The sequence below is a fragment of the Podarcis bocagei genome (assembly GCF_964188305.1).
Source record: "Podarcis bocagei genome assembly, chromosome: 7".
In the NCBI taxonomy this organism is placed as follows: domain Eukaryota; kingdom Metazoa; phylum Chordata; class Lepidosauria; order Squamata; family Lacertidae; genus Podarcis; species Podarcis bocagei.
This window is the reverse complement of record NC_138132.1, coordinates 81163138-81186977: the sequence shown is the minus strand read 5'-3', so window position 1 is coordinate 81186977 and position 23840 is coordinate 81163138. Positions and strand designations below refer to the sequence as shown.

The window sequence follows — 23840 nt, the reverse complement described above, 5'->3', positions numbered from 1 at the left end:
CTTTCAAGCCGATTTTCACAGCTGTGTCGCCCAGACCAGAATCTTTGGGTTTAAAAAGTTTTCAGAAGCTGATTAAGTGGCCACAGGACATTGGTCATAACATAATTTTTGCTGACTGGCAATGGTTGTGGAACACCGGGATAAAATTTACGGCATGTAATGCCTTAAAGGAAAATATTATGAAAATGATCTATAGGTGGTACACGACCCCAGTCAAGCTAGCAAAGATTTACCATTTGCCTGACAACAAGTGCTGGAAATGTAAAGAATCTGAAGGTACTTTCTACCACCTTTGGTGGACGTGCCCAAAGATTAAGGCCTTCCGGGAGATGATATATAATGAAATGAAAAAAGTACTTAAATGTACCGTCCCTAAGAAACCAGAGGCTTTTCTCTTGGGCATTGTCGGCCAATTGGTGCCAAAGAAAGATAGAACGTTCTTTATGTATGCTACGACAGCAGCAAGAATACTTATTGCAAAGTATTGGAAGGCACAAGATCTACCCACCTTGGAAGAATGGCAGATGAAAGTGATGGACTACATGACACTGGCTGAGATGACTGGCAGAATCCGTGATCAGAGGAAAGAGACGGCGGAAGAAGATTGGAAGAAGTTTAAAATCTACCTTAAGAACTATTATAAAATTCATGAATGCTAAAATGCCGAGGTGTCGAAAAAGAAAAAGGGATTACAGTGACATAAGATTAAGCTGAGGAAAAGACTAAGAGGACACATAGTTGATAAAATTATTTAGAAGTTGCTGAAATAATACTGGAAATTGGAATGCAGAAAGGGGAGGTATGGGGGAGTCCGAGAAATGAAGGTTATGAAAAAAAGGTTATGAAATTATACATGTTTGTTTGTCTTTTTATTTGTTTGTATTGTTCAAAAAATGCTGTAAAACCAATAAAAAATTTATAAAATAAAAATAAAAATAAAAAGTTTTCAGAAGCTGAATTCTGCGTCCAACACCCCTTTCTGCGAACTTTCTGCACTACTATGGAATCACAGAGTTACACAGGCTGGGCTGCTCATTAACTTGACCCCTAAGTATCCCCCCCCCAATAGCGGCCAAGGCCTATCCTTCATGCTGCTGCAATTGTGTTACCTCCACTTTCTGCGCTTCTGTGGGCATGATTCTGACAGCACGTCTCTTCTTGAAGTTTGAGCTGCAGAGAGTCACATCAGTTCTGTGCTGGGTGAGGCAATGCTCACAGATGCTGAAAACCAGCCAATGGAGGTGGTGGAGCGTCTCTCTCTCATTCTGAAACCTTGTAGTCGTCCCTAAGATTTCTTATTAGCTCACTCCTATAAAAAATTAACAAGATGGCCTTTTATCTGTTTGGAGCCTCTGTTTGTGCAAGTTCCCAGGTGCATGCCCGGAACTGTAACAGTGGTGTGCGGTGAAATTTTTCACAGGGGAACAGTTAGGGCCTGAGGCACAAACTTGCGAGGGTGATTGGGGAGGGGGGGATGCCGCACATGTCCCGATGTCACACATGTGAGCATTGCACCTCCCTCCCTAAGCCAGGCAGAAGCTGCCCAGGCTTTGGGAAGGAGGCGTCAGGGAAACGTTTAGGGGGCTAGCCTAGTCCCTTTAGTCCACTGACCGCACACCACTGAACTGTCATCTGGTGTGATTTTTCTAAAGAGGTTCTTCATAGTTGTTCCTCTCTGGACCACCTCGTCCCCCCATCTCCTGGCAAGGCTCTGATTTCTGCAGAAATTCTGCTAAACCAACAGCAACTGGAAACACACACACAAACACACATACGAATGTGTTACAGAGAGTCTTTACAACTCTCGTGCCTAATAACGTGGAATCCTCCCCTCCCCTCTTAGGAAGCCCCAAGGGGTGGGTGTGGTGGAGGGTTGCTGAATGATTTATCTGAGGATTTCCATGTGGCTTTAAATGTTCTCCCACTATCCCAAGGGGTGTGGGAGATGAAAGAATGGTTATGAAAGAGCCCATTTTGACCTCCATTAGTTTCTTTTTTTTATTTTTTTTTTATAATAATTTTTATTGCATTTTTTCCAAATTACAGATAGAAAAGAAAGAACATAAACAGTAAAAAGAAAGAGAGAAAAAACAGAGAATCTCAACCATTTCATCAACTTATTTCAGAATTCTATCGGACTTCCCCACATCTCCCGCACAATGCATTCTTAACAATAAAATTGTCAGCAAATTATAACCTTGTTTCATATGTTTCTTTTTTACTTTCAATTGCAGTTTAAGTTTAAATCTCTTGTTTTCCATTTACTCTTAAAATATAACATATTGTCGTTTTTACCCATTTAAACCTTGATTCTTTCATGAAAATTATCCAATTTCTTATATAAGCCACTTTTGTTGCTGGAGCTAACATTCCAAATCATACGGCGTCTTAAGATTCATATAACTTATAATACTTTTGCAAATAGTCCTTAAATTTTTTCCAATCCTCCTCCATAGCTTCTTCTCCCAGATCTCGGATCCTTGCAGTCATCTCGGCTAGTTCCATGTAGTTCATCAGTTGCGTCTGCCAGTCCTCCAGTGTGGGCAGACCTCCATTAGTTTCTTAAGGAATTTAAGTCTGCTTCTCCCCTCCAGGCCCAGATTCCTACCTGAAGTAGTTAAGTAAAATTTGCTACAAATCAATATCCTCTTCCTTCTGACACAGGCTTTGCAAACCCAGTGCCCTCCAGATGTTTCAGACCACAACTCCTGCCAGTCCATGATGCTGGGGCTGATGGGTATCATAGTCCAACATCTGGCAGGGCAAGAACCAGTTTGGCAGAGGCTGCTCTCAAAAGTTCTCCTCCCTCTCTCCTAACACTAGAATTCATGGACAGCCAACAAAGTTGCATGTTGGGACAGAGAAAAGAAAGGATGACTTCATGAAGCAGGCAGCTGACCTGCCGATGGGTCACCAACTTGGATGGCTTTAAGAGAGTAATGGACAAATTCATGGAGGAGAGGCCTTTTGATGGCTGCTAAGCATGATGGCTCTGCTCTGCCTCCACTGTTAGAAGGGGAGAGCGCTGTGGTTTCCCACAGGTATCTGGTTGGTCGCAGTGAGAACAGGATGTGGGGCTAGATGGGCCATTGGCCTGATTCAGCTGTCTCTTCTAATGTTCCTAAACACGAAGGAGACGGTGGAGATTTCTGGCAGAAACCAGTTTTTGAAACCTCCAAACATGGAGATTTTTTAGGGGCACACAACAAGCGCTGTTGAGAGTGAATGGGAGCTCCACAACAGCATAGTGTGCCAATTTCACTCCGAGGTTCCACCCTTGGCTTTCAAAATCTCAGTGAGGACTCAGTAACACTAGATGGTGTTTTATTTTTCACAAATCTTGTTCTCCGATTCAGACTGCAGTTCCAAATCCGTGAAGTATTCTCAATGGTTCATGTTGTTGCCTTTCTAGTCTGGTGGGATGTTCTGATCTGTGCTTGTTGATCTGCCGAGCTTTGGAAGCAAAAGAGATAATGAGGAGCTGAATAGACACCAGAGAAGCCGCATTGCTCACATCTAAGGTGTGTAGGCAGATAGGATTGTAGTCAGGAGCCGTGTAGCCGGTGAGATCCAGCACAGTTCCCTTGGTGACCTTTGCAAATGAGTTGCTGCTCCAACAAGCTTTGATTGAGCCAGCTCAGCTCCTGGGCAGTATAACAGATGATAACTTGACTCGACAGCTTACTTGGGAGGTCTGTTTGTGAGTCCTTAGAGGTGAGCTATGTTGCTGCTCTGGTTTGATACAATTCTTCAGTGTCTTGGCAGTGTCTGGAACATAGGAAGCTGCCTTATACTGGAACATTAGTCCATCTAGTTCAGTACTGTCTGCTTTGACTGGCAGCAGCTCTCCAGGGTCTCAGGCAGGGGTCTCTTCCAGTTCTACTTGGAGATGCTGCCTGGATGTGCCAAGCATGTGCTCTGAGCTATGGCCCTCCCCCCACCCCCCACCCCGCTTTTATCTTGGTAGCTCAGCTCCTGTGCAATTTGCCTGAACTTGACAACTCAGCTTTGGAAACCGCAAAATAAAACTGAGTCAGAACAGATGCAAAACTTTTGGGAGATCAGCTTTAAGATCAGACGGGTCTCAGGCTCTAGTTGGAATAGTTAGCAGAACTGAATTAGTACTTTAAATTGGGAAAATTTAGAGGCACGGTTTATCATAGAATTGTAGAGTTGGAAGGGACATTAAGGATGATCTAGTCCAATGCTGTGCAATGAAGGAACCACAGCTAAATAATCCCTGAAGAGGGCCATCCAAATATTCTAGTACAAGACCTGTTGAAACAACTGGGAGCCGGACAAAATAACGTGGGTGGTGGCCTCAAATGGACAAACCATATATTAACCTGGCTGTGCTTACCTAGACATTTTAATGTTCCAGGAGAATTTGTTTTCCTCTGTGGCCTTCCAGGATTGGATTTAGCCCCACATCTGTTAGTTAATCCACCCCAAGCCTAGGGTGGGGCAGTGTCTTTTTCTGGATTACTACAGCAAAATCTCTGGACTTGTGTCAGCTGTTTTCCCCAGTTCTTTTTCTTCCCTTTATTTGCATCTGGGCATATCAAAGGGATGGGGTTGCTTCCAAAGATGTCTTTTGATGCCTGCAAAAAAAAAAAAAAAAAGTAATTAAGATCTCAGCCTTATTGGGGCAGGTGAGGTTGCAACACGCCTCTGACAAAAACATGCTGAAGGAGGCCTAATAGGGTGCTCCTGTTTAATAGGATGAACCACAGACACATGTGGGAAAATTGCACCAACTTGTTCAATGGGCATCTGTGCTTGTGTTTTGGTTAACCAGACAGCACAGTTGGGCAGCTAGAAATTGCCCTCCCCACCCACTGCCCACTGCCTTTTCCAAATTTGCTTTGCAACGAAACGGAGACAGAAGCACAGGGGCTTCAGAGGGGAGCCACAGAGGGGAACACAGCTACAGCCCCTGCTTTGCATGCAGATGTTCCCAAGTTCAACCCTCAGTGGCATTACCCTGCCTATGATCCCTCAAACCTGCAGGTGGTCTGTGTGGACAGGGCTGAGCTAGATTGACCCTATGGCCTGGCTCCGTATAAGGCAGCTTCCCATGCTTTTGGTTAAATCATCCATTTACTGAGAACCATGAGGACTAGGATCTTGCTTTATTTTTAGGGCATGGACCACGGCTCAGTAGTAGAGCACCTGTCTTGCACACAGAAAGTCCTAGGTTTGGTCCCAAGCATTGTCTCCACATAGGGCTGGAAGACAACCCTGACTTTAACCTTAGTGTGCTGCTGTGAGTTGGCATACACAATACTGAGCTAGATGGACACAAGGGAAGGGCTGTAGCTCCGATGCAGAATGCCTGCTCTCTGTCCAAAAAGGGAAAGACTCCTGTCTGAAATCCTGAAGAGCTGTTGCCGTCTCACCCTCACGATTCTCTCCCCTCCAACCATTAATCTTCATTGGAATCTTTTGGGAAGAGGGGTGCCACTTGGCTCCCCGCTGCCTCAAAAAGTTTATTTTGTATTGAGGTTTCTCCAAGCATGAACATACCTCTCTCCGATGAGCAAGCCTGACTGCTCTGGCTAAATGAGGCCAAGGACCTGGAGAATTAGCATTGCTATTTGTATATGGGGCATCTGCATTCTTGCAGCTTAACATATATTGTTTTAATCCTTACAGTGAGCCTTTAACATAGGGAAATATTACCACTCCATTGCTGAGACAATGACAGCATGGTTTCCCTGATGTCCACTTGATAAGGGGTGGTTTGAACTGGGTATTGGCTGGTTTGCGGCTCAGCTTCTCGGCTGCTAGGCTACAACAGCTCACACCAAATTCAGGTTTCCACACCTGCCCCAAACTTAAGAAAATAAGGACAGCCTGCTGCATCAGGCCAATGGCCCATCTAGTCCAGCACCCTCTTCTTACAGGGCCCAACCAGATGCCCCAAAGGAAAACCAGCAAGCAAGATTCAAGCACAAAAGCCCTCTCTCCTCCTGTGGCTTCCAGCAACTGGTATTCAGAAGCATTCTTGCCTCTGACCATGGAGGCAAAGCACAGTCTTGGCCTCTTTGCTCTTTGGGGCAGGGGGGGGGGCGGGCTTCCCCCGCAGCCCCGAGAAGCTCTGGGAGAAGCGGACAGGCTGTGCGCAATAATATTTTTTTTCTTGATTTCCCCCTCTAAAAACTAGGTGCGTCTTGTGGTCCGGTGCGTCCTATAGAGCGAAAAATACGGTAACTCTTTATTAGAAGAAACAGAGTCAGCTCAGGAGTGCCAGGTCTAATGGACACAACAACTCTTCTTGGTAGGTCTTGACCCTGTGATGCAGTTGTGAAGGCTTCCTACAGCCGCCTAAATCTCCTCCTCTCCTGGGTCATTCCCAAGCAATCTGAGATTCCACCATGCTCCTGCCTCTCCTCCTCCCTCTTCATACCTCTCCTGGTTCTGGGAGACCAGTGGGGAAGAGAGCTTGTTGCAGCAGGACAGGGGGGAATGCCCTGGCTTCTTCACCAGTTGGGCTCATCTCTGCCCCTTGGCCTCCCTCCTCTTCTGCTTTCGCCTCTTCTTCTGCTTCCGGACTTCTCTGTGCCACGGACTCTACCTGCTCACTAAACTCTGTTGCCTCTTCAGTTTCTGACACCTCCTCCCCCCAGGCTTCTCCCTCTGTCTACTCAACAGGATGGGGGTGTGGTGTGACAGTACTTCAGATTTCTTCAGATAGGTTTGAGCTGTAGGGCTGTCAGGCCCGATGAGGACAGCCTTCCCTTCTCCAGATGTTTTAGACCCACAACTCCCATCAGCCTCCAGCCAGCACAACTAAATTTTTGGTCCAAAACATCTGGAGGTCACCAGGTTGGGGAAGACTGCAGTGGTGCAATGAAGAAGATCCCTATCTTAATCATGACTCTTCCTGTGGAATGGGAATGGGAAGAAATGGGGTGCTGGGTGTGGGATGGCATTTCTTACTCCACCCTTGGCCATCGCCCTAAAAGCACACTTGCGATCTTAGGAAATGCTGTTATGAAGGAGACACCCCAGAATTTAGCTGACTCAACTTTTGCTGATGCAGCGCCTTTTTTAAAAAACACGTTTGCTTTGGGTTATTCTGGATCATGGTGTCTCCCTCTGGCCTGACGTAGAGCAATTTTTTCAGATGATGATGAGTGGGCGAGGTTTGCCTTAGACATCAAGCTGTCCATCAACCTGTCCAGTAAAGTTAGTGAGGAAATGGCTGCTGCCCTTGTCTCAGTCTGTACCTGTTCTGACATATCTGTATAGCTGTGGTATAAGGGATAACACCTTCTGCCACCACCCATCTAGTTGTTGGTTTATGAATTTCAGAGGAAGCATCCAAGCATGTCTCACCCATTCCTAATTAGAGCACAGTCTTCTAAGGATCTAGAAGAGTTGTCTAGTTCTTTTACCATTTATTGTTATGGTACTGCTGCTATTGTGTCCCAGCTTAGATCAGGTCGCAACTTGGTAGTGGGTCATGTCTCACCACTTAGGCACCAGGAACCTTGAAGATCCCTATACACTGCCTGGCTAAAACTCTGGAGGTCTGGAGTCTGATAAGTGTTTGGATGGGGGCCTGCCTCTGAACCACATGTACATCATCTTGGGTTCCAAGGTTAGGATAGGAAACAAATGTAATAAAGACCTAGTTGAAATGTAAGAGAATCAAGGTGACCCAGAAGCTTTCTGGACAACCTTGGGTTAAGTTGCTAGCTCTGGCTGGCAGATCGGGTATCACTTGCACAGTCAGCCCCTTCGTCCATCCAACTCTGCCATACAACCACAGCCACCAACCTAAAATGAACACTGGAAACTGCTTGATATTTAGATGCATTGGCCCACCTAGCTCAGTATTGTCTGTGTTGAGTGGCAGTGGTGATTCAGGCAGGAGATCTCTCCCAGGTACCTGGAGGTGCTGCCAGGGATTGAACCTGGGACCTTCTGAATGCAAGGCAGATACTCTACCACTGAGCTATGGCTCTCCCCTTAAAGACATAGACATATAGGGAGGTGCCTTTGACCATATCATACCTTGCTTCATCTAGCTCAGTATTGTCTACACCAGTGTTTTTCAACCGCTGTTCCGCGGCACACTAGTGTGCCGCGAGATGTTGCCTGGTGTGCCGTGGGAGGGAGGCGGGCGAGTCGGGCGGCGAGAGGCGGGGCGGCGGCGGCGAGGAGAGGCCGCCCAGCGCGGGGCTCTCGCCGTCTGCCTGCCTGGCTGCCTGCGTGGCGCTGACGTCACGGGGCTGTAACGTGCCCCACATAGGCACACGCGGGGCGGCGAGCGAGCTCCCTCCCACATCCCATCGCCGCTCTGCTGCACACTAGCTCGCTTCGGCTGGCCTACTGGGCTGTCGCGGGCGGAAGGCCTGCGCATGCGCGAGGTTTTCGCGCCTTCGAGATTCCCTTCATGCCTTCCTCCTCCCGGGGCCTTGAGAGCGCGGGAAGCGGCAGCGCGAGACCGGCGTTGAGCCTGGCAGGTATTGTGCAGTGCTGGTGCCAATATGGTAAATATCCTTTGCTTCATTCTTGTCACATCACTCCTCGTTCTGACTCAGTCTCTTATGATCCTCAGTGCAATGGCAAAGGTACCTAGTAAATAGTAAGAGTGGAAAGAATTGTTCTATTGGAAAAAGTGACCATTTTAAGTTTTAGAATGACAAGCTTCAAGATTTGTATTTATTTATTCTGACATTTTTATACCTCAGTTTTTATTATCTTCTTAATAACAAAATATATAAAATAAAATGCAGAGAAATAAAAATCTCTCTCTCTCTCTCTCTCTCTCTCTCTCTCTCTCACACACACACACACACACACACACACACTGCACAGGAGTGGGACCAGGAGGAGGGACCCCTCCATAAATCTTAGCTGCCAGCCTGGCACATAGCAGGAGGGGTGCTCCAACAGGTATCTGAGTACCAAAAACACGCACAATCATTTCTGTTAAAAACAAAACCAGACAATGTAAAATACTTTCTTTGTGTTTATTTGATTCCTGTTAAAGAGAATTACTTTATATATAGTCAATATAGGCACAGAGTTAATTTTTTAAACATTTTCTAATGGTGGTGTGCCTCGAGATTTTTTTCATGAAACAAGTGTGCCTTTGCCCAAAAAAGGTTGGGAAACACTGGTCTACACTAGGGGTAAAATACTGGTGCCCTCTAGGAGCTGTTGGACTCCAATTCCCATCATTTAGGCACCAGTCTAATAAATGAATGAGGCAAAAAACATTCATCTTCCCCTTTTGGCTAATGAAGCAATCTATGGCCTTTTAAACTGGCGGGGGTTGGGTATTGTTTCCGTTTCCTTTGGGGGGGAGCTGTCTTTATTAAAGCTTGAAAAAAAAAACAAAGAAAAATCAATATAGAAATGTTAACATCAAATACCAAGCATTTTAAACATTAAAACCAAAAGAAAGAAAATAAGGAAAAAGAAAACACTTCTTATTCACCATCAACGTTATAGACTTATGCAAACTGCTTGCTCCATAATAGCATTCAACTCTTCTACTTTCCATAAGCCAACCCTTTTCAGTCTTCAAACCCAGATATCACAAGCTCATTTTCCTTTCCATAAGGGGTTTCCAATCAATAATAAATGTCAACAAAGATTTTTCTCTAACTAAACATGTCAGCTGTGCCATCTCAGCCAAATTCATTAATTTCAATAACCAACCTTCCATAGCAGGCAATAACTGTTTTGAACAATTAAAGCACACTATAGAAATAAAGCACATCTTTGGCCCTCCAGATGTTACTGGACTACAACTCCCATCATCCCTGACCAGCTGGAGCTCATGGGGAATCTTAACTGCATCCACAGGGGCATCCTGCTCTACTGCCTATGCATGGGCGTAGCCAAGGGGGCAGGGAGGGACAGCTGCCCCCCATCAATAAAAATCCATAGCAAACTAAGGTTCTGCCCCCCCAACAAAAGGTCTGCCCCCCCCAACAAAAATCCTGGCTACGCCCATATGCTTATGAGAGAAGTAGAAGCCTTTCCAATATTACGTTTTGCCATCTGTAGTAGCTTTAACTGTTCTTCATGCAAGCGATCTGAGGCCAGTTAATCAGGTGGACTTTTTTAGTTGCTGAAAAGGTTTAAAAAAACCATTAGCCAATAAACCAGCTCTCAGCATTGCATTCCTGGTTATCACTCTCAGCATTTGCTTTCTCTAGAGTCTTAAATCTTATCTTTGCAAGTCCTGGCCAAATCCTGTACAGCTTGCTCACATATTGTTTGTTGTGTTGGTAGCCAGATTATCCATGAGTCAAGCTGCTGGTGATGTCATTTGCTCTTTTGTTATCTCTGCCTCTGTGAAAGAGCCAGGTACAGTCCCACCAGCAAATTCTCTTGTTCTTGATCCTGAATTATGGGCGATGCTTCCAGGAAATACCAAAGCCCTATCCCTTATATGGTGAGGCTGGATCACCTGTGTGACTCATCCACCTTTCCTTCTTCCCACCTTGACAGTTTGAAAAAAGGCTCTGAGAAGAACACAAGAGGCGCCGCCTTTTAGAACTGATGTTATAAAGTCACCGCTTTTGAGGCTGTGGTCTCTGAGTCACCACAACTGATGAAGTCATATTGGTGCTCTTCCTCAGAACATGCAAGTTCTTGTCCATTGCCCAGGCTGGACCGCTCCTGTCTGGGCACTGCATTCCATCTTGCTTTGCCACACATTTTTTCTCCAAGTAAGGTCACAGGAGTTGCTGGGCCCGGATCGTTAGGAACCCCTGAACCGTTTGCTTTTGACAAATTAGACACAAGAGGTGTAGCCTGGAATTAATGGCTGAAATGAATCCATTATCCTCTTGTTCTGGAACCTGATTTCCCACGCCCTGACTCTGCTTCTCGTGGAAGAGCGTTCCTGTATTATTGATATTCCTATGCAATCTGAACTGATTTCACGACAATTAAAATCCAACACAAATAATTTGAGTGCAACAGAAATGTTGTTGGATGCATGGATGTTCCAGTGTGCAGGCATGACAGGCCTCTCCTCCCTCTAATGGGCTCAGTAAATGTCATTTGTGAGGTGGCATTCAGCTGGAACTAGCTTCTCGCACAATGGACCTCACCCGTGACTGTCGTCAGGCTACATCTCTGCAGCTTACGTCAAATTTTACAGTACAGTTAGATGCAATAATTGCCATGATGTGGGGGAACCACGCAAATCCCTTGAGCACAGCACTCTCCAGTACCCCAGAAAAACTCACACATAGTATTAGGTCACTGGAAGTGTCCTGCCTCTCAATGCAGAGATTCCACTCTTACCTTTCACTGCTAATTACCAGACCTTGGTACACTTACCAAATGTATTTCTGAAACGTACTTATTGCACTGGCCACCCCAGCAACAATTAACACCCATCAATTATATGTTAAAGATCATACCTCCCACAGTTGGGAGTTTGGAAGTCAGTCTCTTGGTATTTTACCAAGTCTTTGTGGGCACAGTGAATGGAATCAGCCTGTTTTATTTCTTAAATAGAGAGTTTACTACTTGAACATGAGGGTTACTTAGTCCTTGAAAACCAGGAAGGAAAAGATAACAACGGGGAACATCATTATTACTATCTGTGATTGGTGAGGATCAGCAGTTCTCAGCCACAAAAGTATACAGTGGTGCCTCGCAAGACGAAATTAATTCGTTCCGCAAGTCTCTTCGTCTTGCGGTTTTTTTCGTCTTGCGATGCACGGTTTCCCATAGGAATGCATTGAAAATCAATTAATGCGTTCCTAGGGAAACCGCCTTCAGACCAGACTGTCCCCGGACCTCTTCTGAAGGCTGGGGGGGGGGGGACAAGGGCTTTTCTTCCCACCCCCAGCATTTTTAAAAACCCCGGGACAGCGGAGGACTTCTCCGCTGTCCGGGCGATCTTAAAATGCTGGCGGGCGGCATTTTAAAATCGCCCCGGACAGCGGAGGACTTCTCCGCTGTCCGGGGCGATGTAAAAGCCCCTGGGAAGGCAGGCAGGGGGGACAAAGACTTTCGCCCCCTGCCCGCCTTCAGAAGGTGTTCCCGCCCCCCGCCCCACTTCGGAACAGCTTTCCGAAGTGAGGCGGCGGGGGCAGGTGTCCCCGCCCCCCCTCCCCACTTCGGAACAGCTTTCCGAAGTGGGGCGGCTGGGGCAGGTGTCCCCGCCCCCCCTTCGGAACAGCATTTTAAAATCTCCCCGTGTCCCGGGAAGATTTTAAAATGCTGGGGGTCGGGCTGCCGACCCCCAGCATTTTAAAACCTTCCCGGGACACGGGGAGATTTTAAAATGCTGGGGTTCGGCAGCGCTTCGCTCCCGACCCCCAGCATTTTAAAACCTCCCCGGGACACGGGGAGATTTTAAAATGCTGGGGGTCGGCAGCTACCGCTTCGCTCCCGACCCCCAGCATTTTAAAATCTCCCCGGGACAGAGACTTCTCTGCTGTCCCTTGGAGATTTTAAAATGCTGGTGGTCGGCAGCGAACGCTTCGCTCCCGCCCGCCAGCATTTTAAGATCGCCCGGGGCAGGCGGGGGGGGGGGGGAAGGCAGGACACGGGGAGATTTTAAAATGCTGGGGGTCGGCAGTGCTTCGCTCCCGACCCCCAGCATTTTAAAACCTCCCCGGGACACGGGGAGATTTTAAAATGCTGGGTAGTCGGCAGCGCTTCGCTCCCGACCCCCAGCATTTTAAAATCTCCCCGGGACAGGGGGAGATTTTAAAATGCTGGGGGTCGGCAGCTAACGCTTCGCTCCCGACCCCCAGCATTTTAAAACCTTCCCGGGACACGGGGAGATTTTAAAATGCTGGGGTTCGGCAGCGCTTCGCTCCCGACCCCCAGCATTTTAAAACCTCCCCGGGACAGGGGGAGATTTTAAAATGCTGGGGGTCGGCAGCTACCGCTTCGCTCCCGACCCCCAGCATTTTAAAATCTCCCCGGGACAGAGACTTCTCTGCTGTCCCTTGGAGATTTTAAAATGCTGGGGGTCGGCAGCGAACGCTTCGCTCCCGCCCGCCAGCATTTTAAGATCGCCCGGGGCAGGCGGGGGGGGGGGAAGGCAGGCGGGGGGGAGCAAAGACTTTTGCCCCCCGCCGGCCTTCAGAAGAGGTCCTCTTCTGAAGGCCGGCTGTGGGCGAAAGTCTTTGCTCCCGACCGCCAGCATTTCCCTATGGGCTTTCGTCTTGCGATGCAAGCCCATAGGGAAATTCGTCTTGCGAAGCGCCTCCAAAACAGAAAACCCTTTCGTCTTGTGGGTTTTCTGTCTTGCGAGGCATTCGTCTTGCGGGGTACCACTGTAATGGAATTGCTTTAGGGACATCCTGAATAATTATGGGGGCAGTTCATGAGGCAGCAACTCCATAGAAGTCAAAGACTGAAAAAGTCCCTTCTAACCTCTATAAGCTCAACAACAGCACATCTGATCTACGACCGGATGGATCCTTTCGCAAGACAAAGCTTTTAGTTTCTCCAAAGTCACTCGGACTTCAGTGGAAGGAATTGTTTCCGAGAGTTATTAATTGAAATTCAATCACTTCGTCAGGGGATGAAATGAGACCATAATGCAATTAGGCAGTGGCTTAAAACGCTAACCAGATGAAAGGTCTCTATTGTCTCCTACTCTGTGTCATCCTTTTGAATTGAACCTGCCAACTGAGAGCTTGGCTGAGGCAATCTTGATCCATTTGGTTTCTGTACTTTTTCACATAAAAAGGACTCATAGATGGGAGATGGAGACAAAAAAGCCAGGCCTCAGCCTCCAAACCTGTTTGCAGTTCCAGGATTTTGGCTGCCTGTGCATTTGCTTCTCTTGTCATTGTCTGGGATTAACTTTCCTCATGCGGAGATGTAGCAGGCAGCCTCCTTTGAGGGCAGATGACTCTAGCCTGTCTGGGTGTTTGATGGATAAAACAATTGCATCCAACACAGATATGTGGTCAAAACTACCTCCTTCCACAGTGGCTGACTGGATTGAGACATCATGCAGAGATGCAACCGGTGGCCTGTTCTCTGGGTGGGTGATTTGGGTTTCCCAAGAACTTTTAATTCTTTAACACTTTCCAGAAGTTCTCTAAAGGCAACTCTAGGATGGAAGGTCACATGTTAAATCCTCGCATTTAACTGCCAGCAGTTCAATGCACAAGAAGGATACTGCCCCCACCCTGGCCCCCAGCCTACTGTCAAACCACAAAACACGGCATTGCTGGAGCAAACAGGGCACCCTAATTTCTCCATACAGGAAGAACGTACGCCTCTATGTAATACCTCTTTCTCTCATCTGGATTAACACACCCACCCAGTGCAATTATTTCAGCAAGCAGACAGAACAACAATGATGGAAGCTTCCTTGCCTGAGGTATGCTGAGAACGCACAAGGCACACACTGCCTCTCCACCTGAAAGAAAGTGCTACGCCTTAAAGTAGCCAAACCCCAAATGCCTCCCAGACAATTCATGCTCTGCTTCTTCAAACCAGATGACCAAAATAAGGCCCCAAGTTCAAGTGGAAGATCACAGACTTCGTTAGTGTGAGATGGCGAACCCTTAAAGGAATGTGGAAATAGGGCCTAGCATGAAAGTCACCTGTGCTTCAATTTCTCTTGGCTTCCTGGCCAATAGCACCTGCCACTTCCCCAAGCTCTTTTGCCTTTCCATAGCACAGAAAACTTCCCGAAACAAGATCCTGCTTCGTTTTTCTTTTCTTTCGCTCAAACTGATCTTCCACTTTTCTTACTTCTGTACGCTGCTTGTCATTGGTTGCATCTTCACCAAATGGGCATTTCTGAGCATTCCATGGCATCAGAGACACTCAACCAATGGCTGCAGATGGCGCAGGGGCTGTTACAGTGCCTAGATGAGAAGCAAAGGGTTGATTGACAAGTTCATGCTGCTGGGATGGCCTCTTCCCTAAGAATTAAGGATTGCAGTGGTGTTTTCCAAAACTTCGTTTATGAGTTGTATTGGCATTTATTAACTCCATAGAAATTGAGGCAAATGAGGCTACTATGACAGGAGCTGAAACCAAATAATGTTGGTGAGGAAACATACTTGTGTGTTTGCTGCAGGAAAAATGAACCGTGTGGATTTTAATTAGAATTAAAGCCTGTTAATGGTCATATAAACTCTGCCAGTGCCTCTGCAGTGAACCATACAAGCTTTGATGTGCTTCTAAGCAGAAGCAAAACAAGTGCCTTCTTCAGAGCCCCCCTTCTTAATGTCCCGTGTGAACTTCACAATGCCCAAGTTGTCCAGCTCCCTAGTACGTCAGCAGTGGCGGCTGCGGGAGGCTTTGGTGAAGCCAGCAAAGAAAGGCAGCCTCTCCATTTGAACACAATGCTCCTTCTGTGCAGCTGGAGGGAGAGAGGAGAGGGGGGAAACAAATGTGGTGACGAACAGCCTGGAGGCTGGGTGGTGAATCTCCACTCTGATGAAAGCAGACTTTTTTTTTTTACTGTAGTCCAGGCCTTCAAGCGCAGCCTGCCCACAGTCACCTGGTCGTGCTTGGTGACTTGCAGGGACTTGGGATAAAATGGAAAACAGCACCCTTGATTTGCTGCCTGCTTGGGTATGCAAAAACAGGGGCTTCTCATAACATCTAGCATGTCCCAATGCATACCTGGTGTCTGTATTTGACTCAGAGAGTACTCAGCTAACCCATATCAGTGTTAACATCTAAAGCACAGGAGCTGCCTCAAAGAGGCATCATGTCTCTAAATATCAGCTGCTGGGAATCATGGGTGGGCAGAGTGCAGTTGTGCTTATATCCTGATTGCAGGCTTCCCAAAGGCATCTAGTTGGCCAATGTGAGAACAGGATGCTGGACTAGATGGGTCAATGGCCTGATCCAGCAGGCTCTTAGTTCTTTTCCAGTTCAAAAATTTATTGTTGTTAGCTGCTCTGAGCCCGGCTCCAGCTGGGGAGGGTGGGATATAAATAAAAATTTATTATTATTATTCCAGGGTACAGCTACAACAGCTTGTGACCCAAGAGAGCTCCACCTCTCCTCCCCAGTGCCCCCTCCAACACTACAAAGCATTCTGAGACTGCAAGCCACTTTCGCAGCATGACCTCTCTTAGCAGTCTGCTGCATTAAAAGAGAGAACTTTACCCAGCTTCAAGGTCACGCTAGCTCCTGATATAGTGTGCTGGTGTAGATCAGCGTGGGGAATGTTGGTGGACTACAACACCCACCAGCCACATGACGAATGGCTAGGGATGATGGAAGTTGCAGTTCAGCACCACGTGGAAGACCCCAGGTTCCCCATACTGAGTGTCGCTGAACAGTAAGCCTGCAACTTATGCACATTTAACTAGTGTGCATTCAGCTTTATGCTGAGGGTTAATATATATATATATTTAAAAATGTAAAAGGGGGAGGAAAGAGGGCAAAGTACCAGGAAAAATGACCTTGGCAATCCAGCCGGCCATTGAACCCAATGGGTTTTAACTATATGTGATTTTGGCTTACCTTGAACTGGAGGGAAGCATGAGTCAAGGGGCCATGCGCAGCTAAAACCAAAAATGTCCCCGAGCATACTCAGAGTTCATGCACCTCAGCACCACTGAGCAGCCACGATGTGAATCCCGGACGAACCTGACCCCCTTTTAACTCAACGTAGAAACCCACCGCACGCAGCACGTGTTCAACACACGCAGATTCGTGGGCGTGGTTAGAGCGGGCGACGCCGGCGAGGCCCACGTGGAGCAACGCCTGAGCTCAAGCCGCGCAAGGAGGGGGCGTGGCCAGTAGGAGCACGCCGGAGGACCGCAACGCGGAGGGAAGGGGGTGGGCGGGGTCTGAGGCGCGGCTCAATGCTGAGAGGGAGGAATGCTGCATAAAAGAATGAGAGGCGTGGCCAAGACAGGCGTATAGAAAAGAGAACGGGAGGAGAGGGCGTGGCTAAGAGACAGAAGGGGCGTGCTCAAGCTATAGGAAAGGGACTAGAGAAAAAAAGGAGGCGTTGCGGAGTGGGCGGGTCCTTTTCCGCGCAGTCCCCACCCCACCAGCCAACCCCAAGCCGCTCAGTGGCCGCCTTTTGGGTTAGTTAGCCGGCGAGCACTGCAGAGGCGGCAGCAACATTGGCGGCGCCGGCGCATCTTCCTCTTCTTCTTCCCCCCTCCCCCCTATCGAGTCCATTTTCACCTCGGCGCGAGGAGGAAGCTGCGAGGATGGCCGTTTCGAACGTTCGGGCGTTTGAATTCCACGGCGGCGGCGGCCGAATAATTCAAACGATAAGAATGAAATAACTTCTTTTTTTTTTAATTTGCATATTAAAAATATCAGGGAAGGCGACGTCCCGTGTGGTAAGAGGAATAGATATAGATATTTAAAAGAAACATTTTTTTAAGTCAGTGAAGGATAAAGGGAGGGCGACGCCGCTTAAAATGATGCTCAACTCGATGCTGTTCGGCGAGATGGCGGCGCGGGCTTTCCCGGCGTCGGCGGGGCCGGCCTCCTCGTCGGGGGTCGGGGGCGAGATGGACGACGGCGTCGGCGGGGCCCCGCCGGTGACGGCGGCGCTGCGGAACGACCTGGGCTCCAACATCCACCTCCTGAAGGGGCTCAACGTGCGCTTCCGCTGCTTCCTGGCCAAGGTGCACGAGCTGGAGCGGCGGAACCGGCTGCTGGAGAAGCAGCTGCAGGCGCAGCAGCTGAGCGAGCGCGAGCGGCGCCTCCACTACAAGCGCTTCCCGAGGCACCAGGCCGTGCAGACGGACCCCGTGCCGCCCTCCATGCCCCCTTACGTGCCGTCCGCGGCGGCGGCCGGGCCTCCTCCTCCTCACCCGCCTCCTCCGTCGTCGGCTTCATTCTCCTCGTTCCCGCCGGCATCGGCTCCCGCCTCGCAGCTGCCTCACTCGCATTCGCACCCGCCGTCGCACCACTCCTCCTCGCAGCAGCACTACAGCCGACTGCCCGGCACCATCTGGAGCTACACGCAGGTGAGGCGGACGGGCGGAGGCGGCCTGGAGACCCTGCAAGGGCCCGGCGTCTCCTGGGTGCACCCGGACGGCGTCGGCGTCCAGATCGACACCATCACGCCCGAGATCCGCGCCCTCTACAACGTCCTGGCCAAAGTCAAGCGGGAGAGGGACGACTACAAGAGGAGGTGGGTGGAAGGCCGCCACAGGAATGGGCTGGGGGGGGAGTGACACGTGGATATTGGGGGGGCGGGGCCGGAGAGGACCCCGACTCGCGAGTTGGCAATGTGTGTGTGTATGGGATTGACACGTGAATCATGGGGTAGCTGCGGCACGTGAATGTTCTGTTTGTGGGTATGGAAATGACGCGTGGATTATGGGGTGAGTGGGACATGTTAATGGTTTGTGGGGGGGGATAACACGTTAATTGTGTCTGTATGTATGGGAATGATGTGTGTGGGAATGGTCTGTGCTTGTGTGGGAGTGGATTATTCAATCAGTGGGACATGTATGTGGTTGGGGTGTGGGGGATGACCAGTAAGTATTATAATAAATAACAAGATGAAAGATGAAAAAATACTTTTTAATAATTCCAGTGGCACCTTAAAGATCAACTACCGGTATATAGAAGCTTTCAAGGTATGAGCTTTTGTGTGTAATACACACTTCTTCAGAATTTACACACCAAAGCTCATACCTTGTAAACTTATATTTAGTTGATCCTTAAGGTGCCACTGGAATTATTAAAAATTATTTTTTCATCTTTCATATTATTTATTATGACTATGACAGATCAGTACGGCTATCCACCCGAATCTGTAAGTGTTGTGTGAGAGGGGGGATGACACGTGGATTATGGGGGATGGTTGGGACATGAGGATTGTGGGAAGTTGGTTGGAATAGGACTCTTGATTTGGGGTGGGGGATAGTGTCCTAAGCAGTCTTTCTTATGGGGAGCACTTGTGGCACCTGAGGAAACTGGGCACATATGGGAGAGAGTGTGGTGTTAGTGGAGATATTTGGGCTATATTCCAGCTAAGTCTTAAGAGTAGACCCACCAAGATTAATGGATCTAAGCTTTGGTTATTTAGAAGAATTTAGAAATTGCCTAGAATAATTTAAGAGGCATAACAGTCTTTAAAAACCCCACTACTTTTCATCATTTAATCAGAAACAAAACTAGACACCTAAAACAGAGGCCAGTTTCATTGGAAAGCTCTGGCAAGTCTTCACAAGACATCTGAAGCAGCTGTTGGTTGTTTCTTTATGGATGCTAGTTAATCATGTCCATTAATTTCAATGATTCTGCTATGGGTATGACCAGTGCTGCATACAATCTTTTACTGTATTTCTGACAGAGAGATGGGTAATTTGTAGCTAGACCACAGCTATCAGGATCCCTGACTATTAGGCTTGCTGGCTGCTGGGAGGTGGAGTCCAGCAACATCTGGAGGGCAGAAGGTTGGCTAATATCCATCCTTTTACATTTCCATCTTATGATTTAGTTATACTTTGTATTAGAAAAAAATGCATTTCCCTTTTATGTCTATTGGCTCACTCATTTACTTTTTGTATGATTGGAAATGATTGCATGGGTACATTTCCTGTAGATCAGAGATGGAAAATCTATGCCCTTCCAGATGTGGAATTTCAGCTCCCATAGTCATCCCTAAACTCTGGCCATGTTGGCTGGGACTGATGGAAGTTGGAATCCAACAGTATCTAGAGGACCACATGGGTTCCACATCACTCATAAGCTCCACTTATGGCATTTTCTGTAGTATGAAAACTCAACAGAACTTCAAAAACATAAAGCAGCAACATTAACAATCATTTAAAAATATAGGCTACTTAAAGCAGTATCATAAAGTTCCTGTACTCATAGAAAACCTATCCATCTTAAAATAGCTCTCTCTTGTTAAAGAGAAGGCCACATAAAATAAATGGGGTTTTAACTCTCAAAGGTTCTTTTTAAAGGGATGTTTGCTTGCAGTTCTTGTAAAATGTCAGCTGGACGGATGGAGTTTAGGAAGAAATAGCTCCTTTGGCCTTCCTAAACAATTGTAGTTCATCCGGAAGGTTAATTTCATCTGTATTATTAGAAGCACAATTCTATGCACGTTTACTCAGAGCTAAGTCCTGCTGTATGTTGGGGCTTATTCTTGGGTAAGTGCATAGGATTGGGACTTTGATATAGTTAACCTTTCCTTTGGTACATTTATAGTGAAAGTAGTAGAGAGGGCCTCTTGCCCCCCTGACCAATGGATCTAGCTCTCTGGAGTCTTTGGAGGGGGTTTGGATAGTATATTTCTTTCTTTACTTAGCTTCCTACTCTGCCTTTCCTCTGATAGGCCCAAGACTGTTTAGCAAATTAGCATTGGATGGGTTTAGGTGGTGGTGGGAATAATGATGTAGGAATATTAACCTTCCTTTTGCGCCCCCCCCCCTGTCCCAGACGTTGGAAGCTTTTTTGCAGGGGGAGAAGGGCTCAAGGTGAAATGCAGTGGAGGAGATAGGAGAGAAGAGAAAAGGTAGGTGGGTGGGTGGGTGGATGGAAGGAAGAGGGATAGAAAGATACAGCTGGGGAATGGAATGAATGAAACTGAAGGGCTGAATAAGAGTGGGAGTAGAGGGATGTGGAGAAGAGGAAGTGAAGAAAGGGAAACACTGAGTAAGAAGGGGAGGAGAAAATGGATGGAGGATGACAGAGGAAGTGAAGATACTGGAAGGGTAGTGGGAATTGGGGAAGAGAGGGAAATAAGTCAGGGATGAAAGACTGTAGTGTAGGAGAGAAGTAGGGGTGGAGAGCAGGGCAGTAGGGACATGGGGATGAATGAAAAGGGGGGGGGGGAATAGAGCCTGTTAGGAATGCATGGGGGGAGGGAGAGGACTGAAATATGCTGGAAAGGAGTACACAAATAGAGTAGGGAGGCCAGCTTGGAATGGAGCAGAAAGAGAGGGGGTGGTAAAGAAAGAAAAGGACATTGAAATAAAGGTACAGTCACAAAGATTGCCAGAAGTTCACTTAGTCTATTTCTGTCTTAAGAGTGAGCCACCAGATGCTTCTGGATAACTTCAACCCATTGTCTATCCCAGTACCTGATATTCAGAAGAATGTTTGCAGAGTAGGAATTGGATATTCAAATTAATAAATAAGGAGGATTTCTGGGGAGAGAGATGAGGGAATCTGCAATTGGGGAAGAGGATAAATAAGGGGGAGGGGAAGATATGCCACTATCAGGCAATTACAAAATTTGGGATGGGGGCAGGAGTAAGAGAGAGCAGGATATAAGTAATAAATAGTACATCAGTTCTTACTCTCAAAGATTCACTGTTTACCATAGATAACAGTGAAGGGGGGAATCCTGGTCCTTCTGGCAGAAAGTCATATTTATAATGCAGTGCTTAAAGACTTATCCTTGTCAGGGCTTTGTGTTTCTTAGCTTATCTTGGTAGAGTTGAGGGGTATGGGGAGACTTGATAATGGGCTGGAGGGGAGGGGGTTTGATACAGACATAGAATGAGGGCCTCTGAGATGACAGATGGCAGCCAGGATTTTGGTATGTAAATCTCAACTCCTTCCCAACCCAGTAGGAAGTGGGGGCAGCACATCAGGTGGGGGAAGGGGATCTAAAGGGGGAGATGATGTACATGGGTGGGAACAGCACTTCCCATTCTACCCACGCACATGCCAATAGAGCAGGAAGTGAGTTCTTGGGGGAACTGGAGAGGGAGGGTGTGAGTTTTGAATAAAGTGAGATAAAAAAGGAAGTGGTTGTTGGAATACAATTTTTACCTTCGTTTAGAACAATAGACAGTGGTGACAGACGGGCCCTGGGGTAGATTTCATGATGATAAGTGGTGGGATGAGGTGCTGTATTTCACATGAATAAGGCAAAACAGTTGGCTGATTAGTTCAGTGGGCTCCCTAGTTGTGGAAGAAATAAACAGTGGTTTGTGTCTTACACTTTCCTCCTTCAGTATAAAGTCTGAGACTGATGGAGGATGAAGAGGAGTGAAAGGGATTGTGAGGTGGCTTCATGGGGAGCATATGGTGGTACTGTGCAGAGCAGGATACAGTTGTCAAATTTAAATACTGTGATACTGCATGTTCCAGTGCAGAGTGGGAGTTGAGTTTATGACCCTTGACAGAGGAGTAATTTTCATTAGGTGGGTACTTTGCATGATGTGTCTATTAGTGCATTGGAAAAGGCCTATGTTCGGTACAAGATGGCAGCATGAATGGTCAGGGACTCTCTCTGTGCAGTACTGGTTTTCTGACTGTCACTGTAGGAAAAGGTGAGGGGGTGGAGAGAGAGAGAGAACTGCAGCAGATGAAATTGGTATTTTAGGTTATGGGATAGAGGGAAAAAGTGATGGCCTGCCTGTTGAGCTGAGTAGCTGCAATGTCACCTCAAAAAAATTGGATAATGAGTACCTGTGTCCTCATGTCAAAGAAAGAGGGGTTAAAATTATTTGTAAGATGACACACCATAGAATTAGGGTTTGGGTTGTAGAAAAGGAAACATATACAAAAGACTCTCTGCCTAATCAACTCAAGGGAAAAGATGAAATCGAGCATTTCTTGAACTCTGGTAGTCAGGGTTGTGGGTGGGTTCCTGCCCGATTAAGAAGATACCTCTGGCAAGGACATTATAGAGACATCTGGTTTTTTTTGCTCTGTGTTTACAATTTGGTAGCAAAAGCTGGTTGGGGATTTCTCCTTGATGAGCCTGCTTTTTGGCTTCTGTGAATGAGCTCAGTGGTGCAGTATTTAGACTGAGAACACTGCAGAGGAAGGGATTGCATCCAAACAAAGCTGTTTGAATATAATGCTTGCCTTAAAAAAAAGAAAAAAGCACCTGTGCAGCCTCATTTCCTATAAACTCAAAGTAGATTTGAGCATATTGAGTTGCCTCTTTAGTATGCTGTCTTTCTCCCCTGTTATATGGTATGTGTGTTGTGTAGGTGTAAATAGGAATGTAGGAAGATGGCTATATGAATAGGTAACTGCCTTGAGAAAGCTGCAGGAAGCAACCTTCCTTAAGCTAGACCTTCTGTTGCCTTTATAAACTGGGTGTAAGCGTTCTCTTTTTAATTGGTAGGCACCCACTCTTTTTTAGGGCCTGGCTATTCTGCCTGTCCTTATCGTCATACTTCATGTTGGACTGGAACATGTGATTTTCCTCATAATACTTGCTTTTGAAATATTCTGTAGATATAGTGTAATCATGACTTTAAAAATTGAGAAGGTAATGTTATAGTCAGTCTTGGCTGCCACTTCCACACTGTATTGTTTCTAGGTACAGTCAGCAGACAGGCTTCCTCTTGGTCCCTGTTCTGTATATTTCATATGAAATTTACTCTATAATGTGGAGTAATGGTGGCATACATTACCTTTAAAAGTTGGCTGGAACTCTTAACTCTATCAAATACTTTTGAGATACACTAATGCTGAGTTTAGAGAAGAATGAATATTTGAAGATGTTGACCTTTGGGTTTGTAAACAGCAATAAAAAGATTTTTGTCATTATTAAGGCTTTTATTTATAGATGATAACAAAATAATTAAAAAGAATATAATAATCTTTTCTGTTTTTCGTTATTTTAAGGGCTCAGTCTCCAGCACTATTTTTTAAAATAACGCTCATAGTTTTTGCTACTTTTAAAGAAACTGTGTCCTTGCTCTTTATGCTCTGACTTTATTTTGAAGTTGCTTACCCAAGTCCTGTTTGGGTATTTAAACTCTTTACTGTTATTATGCGAAGCAGATGGCATTGTAAATGTATGTTATTTATTCATGGTTTTGGTAGCTTACTGTGGATGTTCTAAAAGGTATTGCAACACATAAGTGATCCTGATGGTGCTGTTGTGGGTAAGAGCCCATGGAAATTTCATAAGGCGGTACAGCATATATTGGCTGTCTTTTTACAGCAGAGCAAAT

The 23840-nt window shown here is 46.8% G+C and overlaps 1 protein-coding gene and 1 long non-coding RNA gene across 6 annotated transcripts in view; one reads left to right on the top strand and one right to left on the bottom strand.

Annotated features, from left to right (window-relative positions):
• Positions 1 to 942: 942 nt before the first annotated feature.
• Positions 943 to 17460, bottom strand: LOC308592061. Of its 4 annotated transcripts, XR_014010330.1 has the most exons (4): positions 16447 to 16599; positions 14713 to 14828; positions 2550 to 4601; positions 1768 to 1979 (listed from the first exon to the last, which is right to left on the bottom strand). It is a non-coding gene; the product is annotated as an uncharacterized lncRNA (long non-coding RNA). The 4 variants fall into 4 exon arrangements; XR_014010328.1 differs by lacking the exons at positions 1768 to 1979; positions 14713 to 14828; positions 16447 to 16599 and adding exons at positions 943 to 1309; positions 17317 to 17460 and having other exon boundaries at positions 2609 to 4591; XR_014010329.1 differs by lacking the exons at positions 14713 to 14828; positions 16447 to 16599 and adding an exon at positions 17317 to 17460 and having other exon boundaries at positions 2550 to 4591.
• Positions 17198 to 23840, top strand: part of IFFO2 (intermediate filament family orphan 2) — a 46869-nt gene continuing 40226 nt past the window's right edge. For both annotated transcript variants that reach the window (XM_081203104.1, XM_081203103.1), the window contains exon 1: positions 17198 to 18085. In XM_081203104.1, coding sequence (XP_081059230.1) covers positions 17364 to 18085 — 722 coding nt within the window. In that variant the 5' untranslated portion in view covers positions 17198 to 17363. The remainder of the gene's footprint in view (positions 18086 to 23840) is intronic.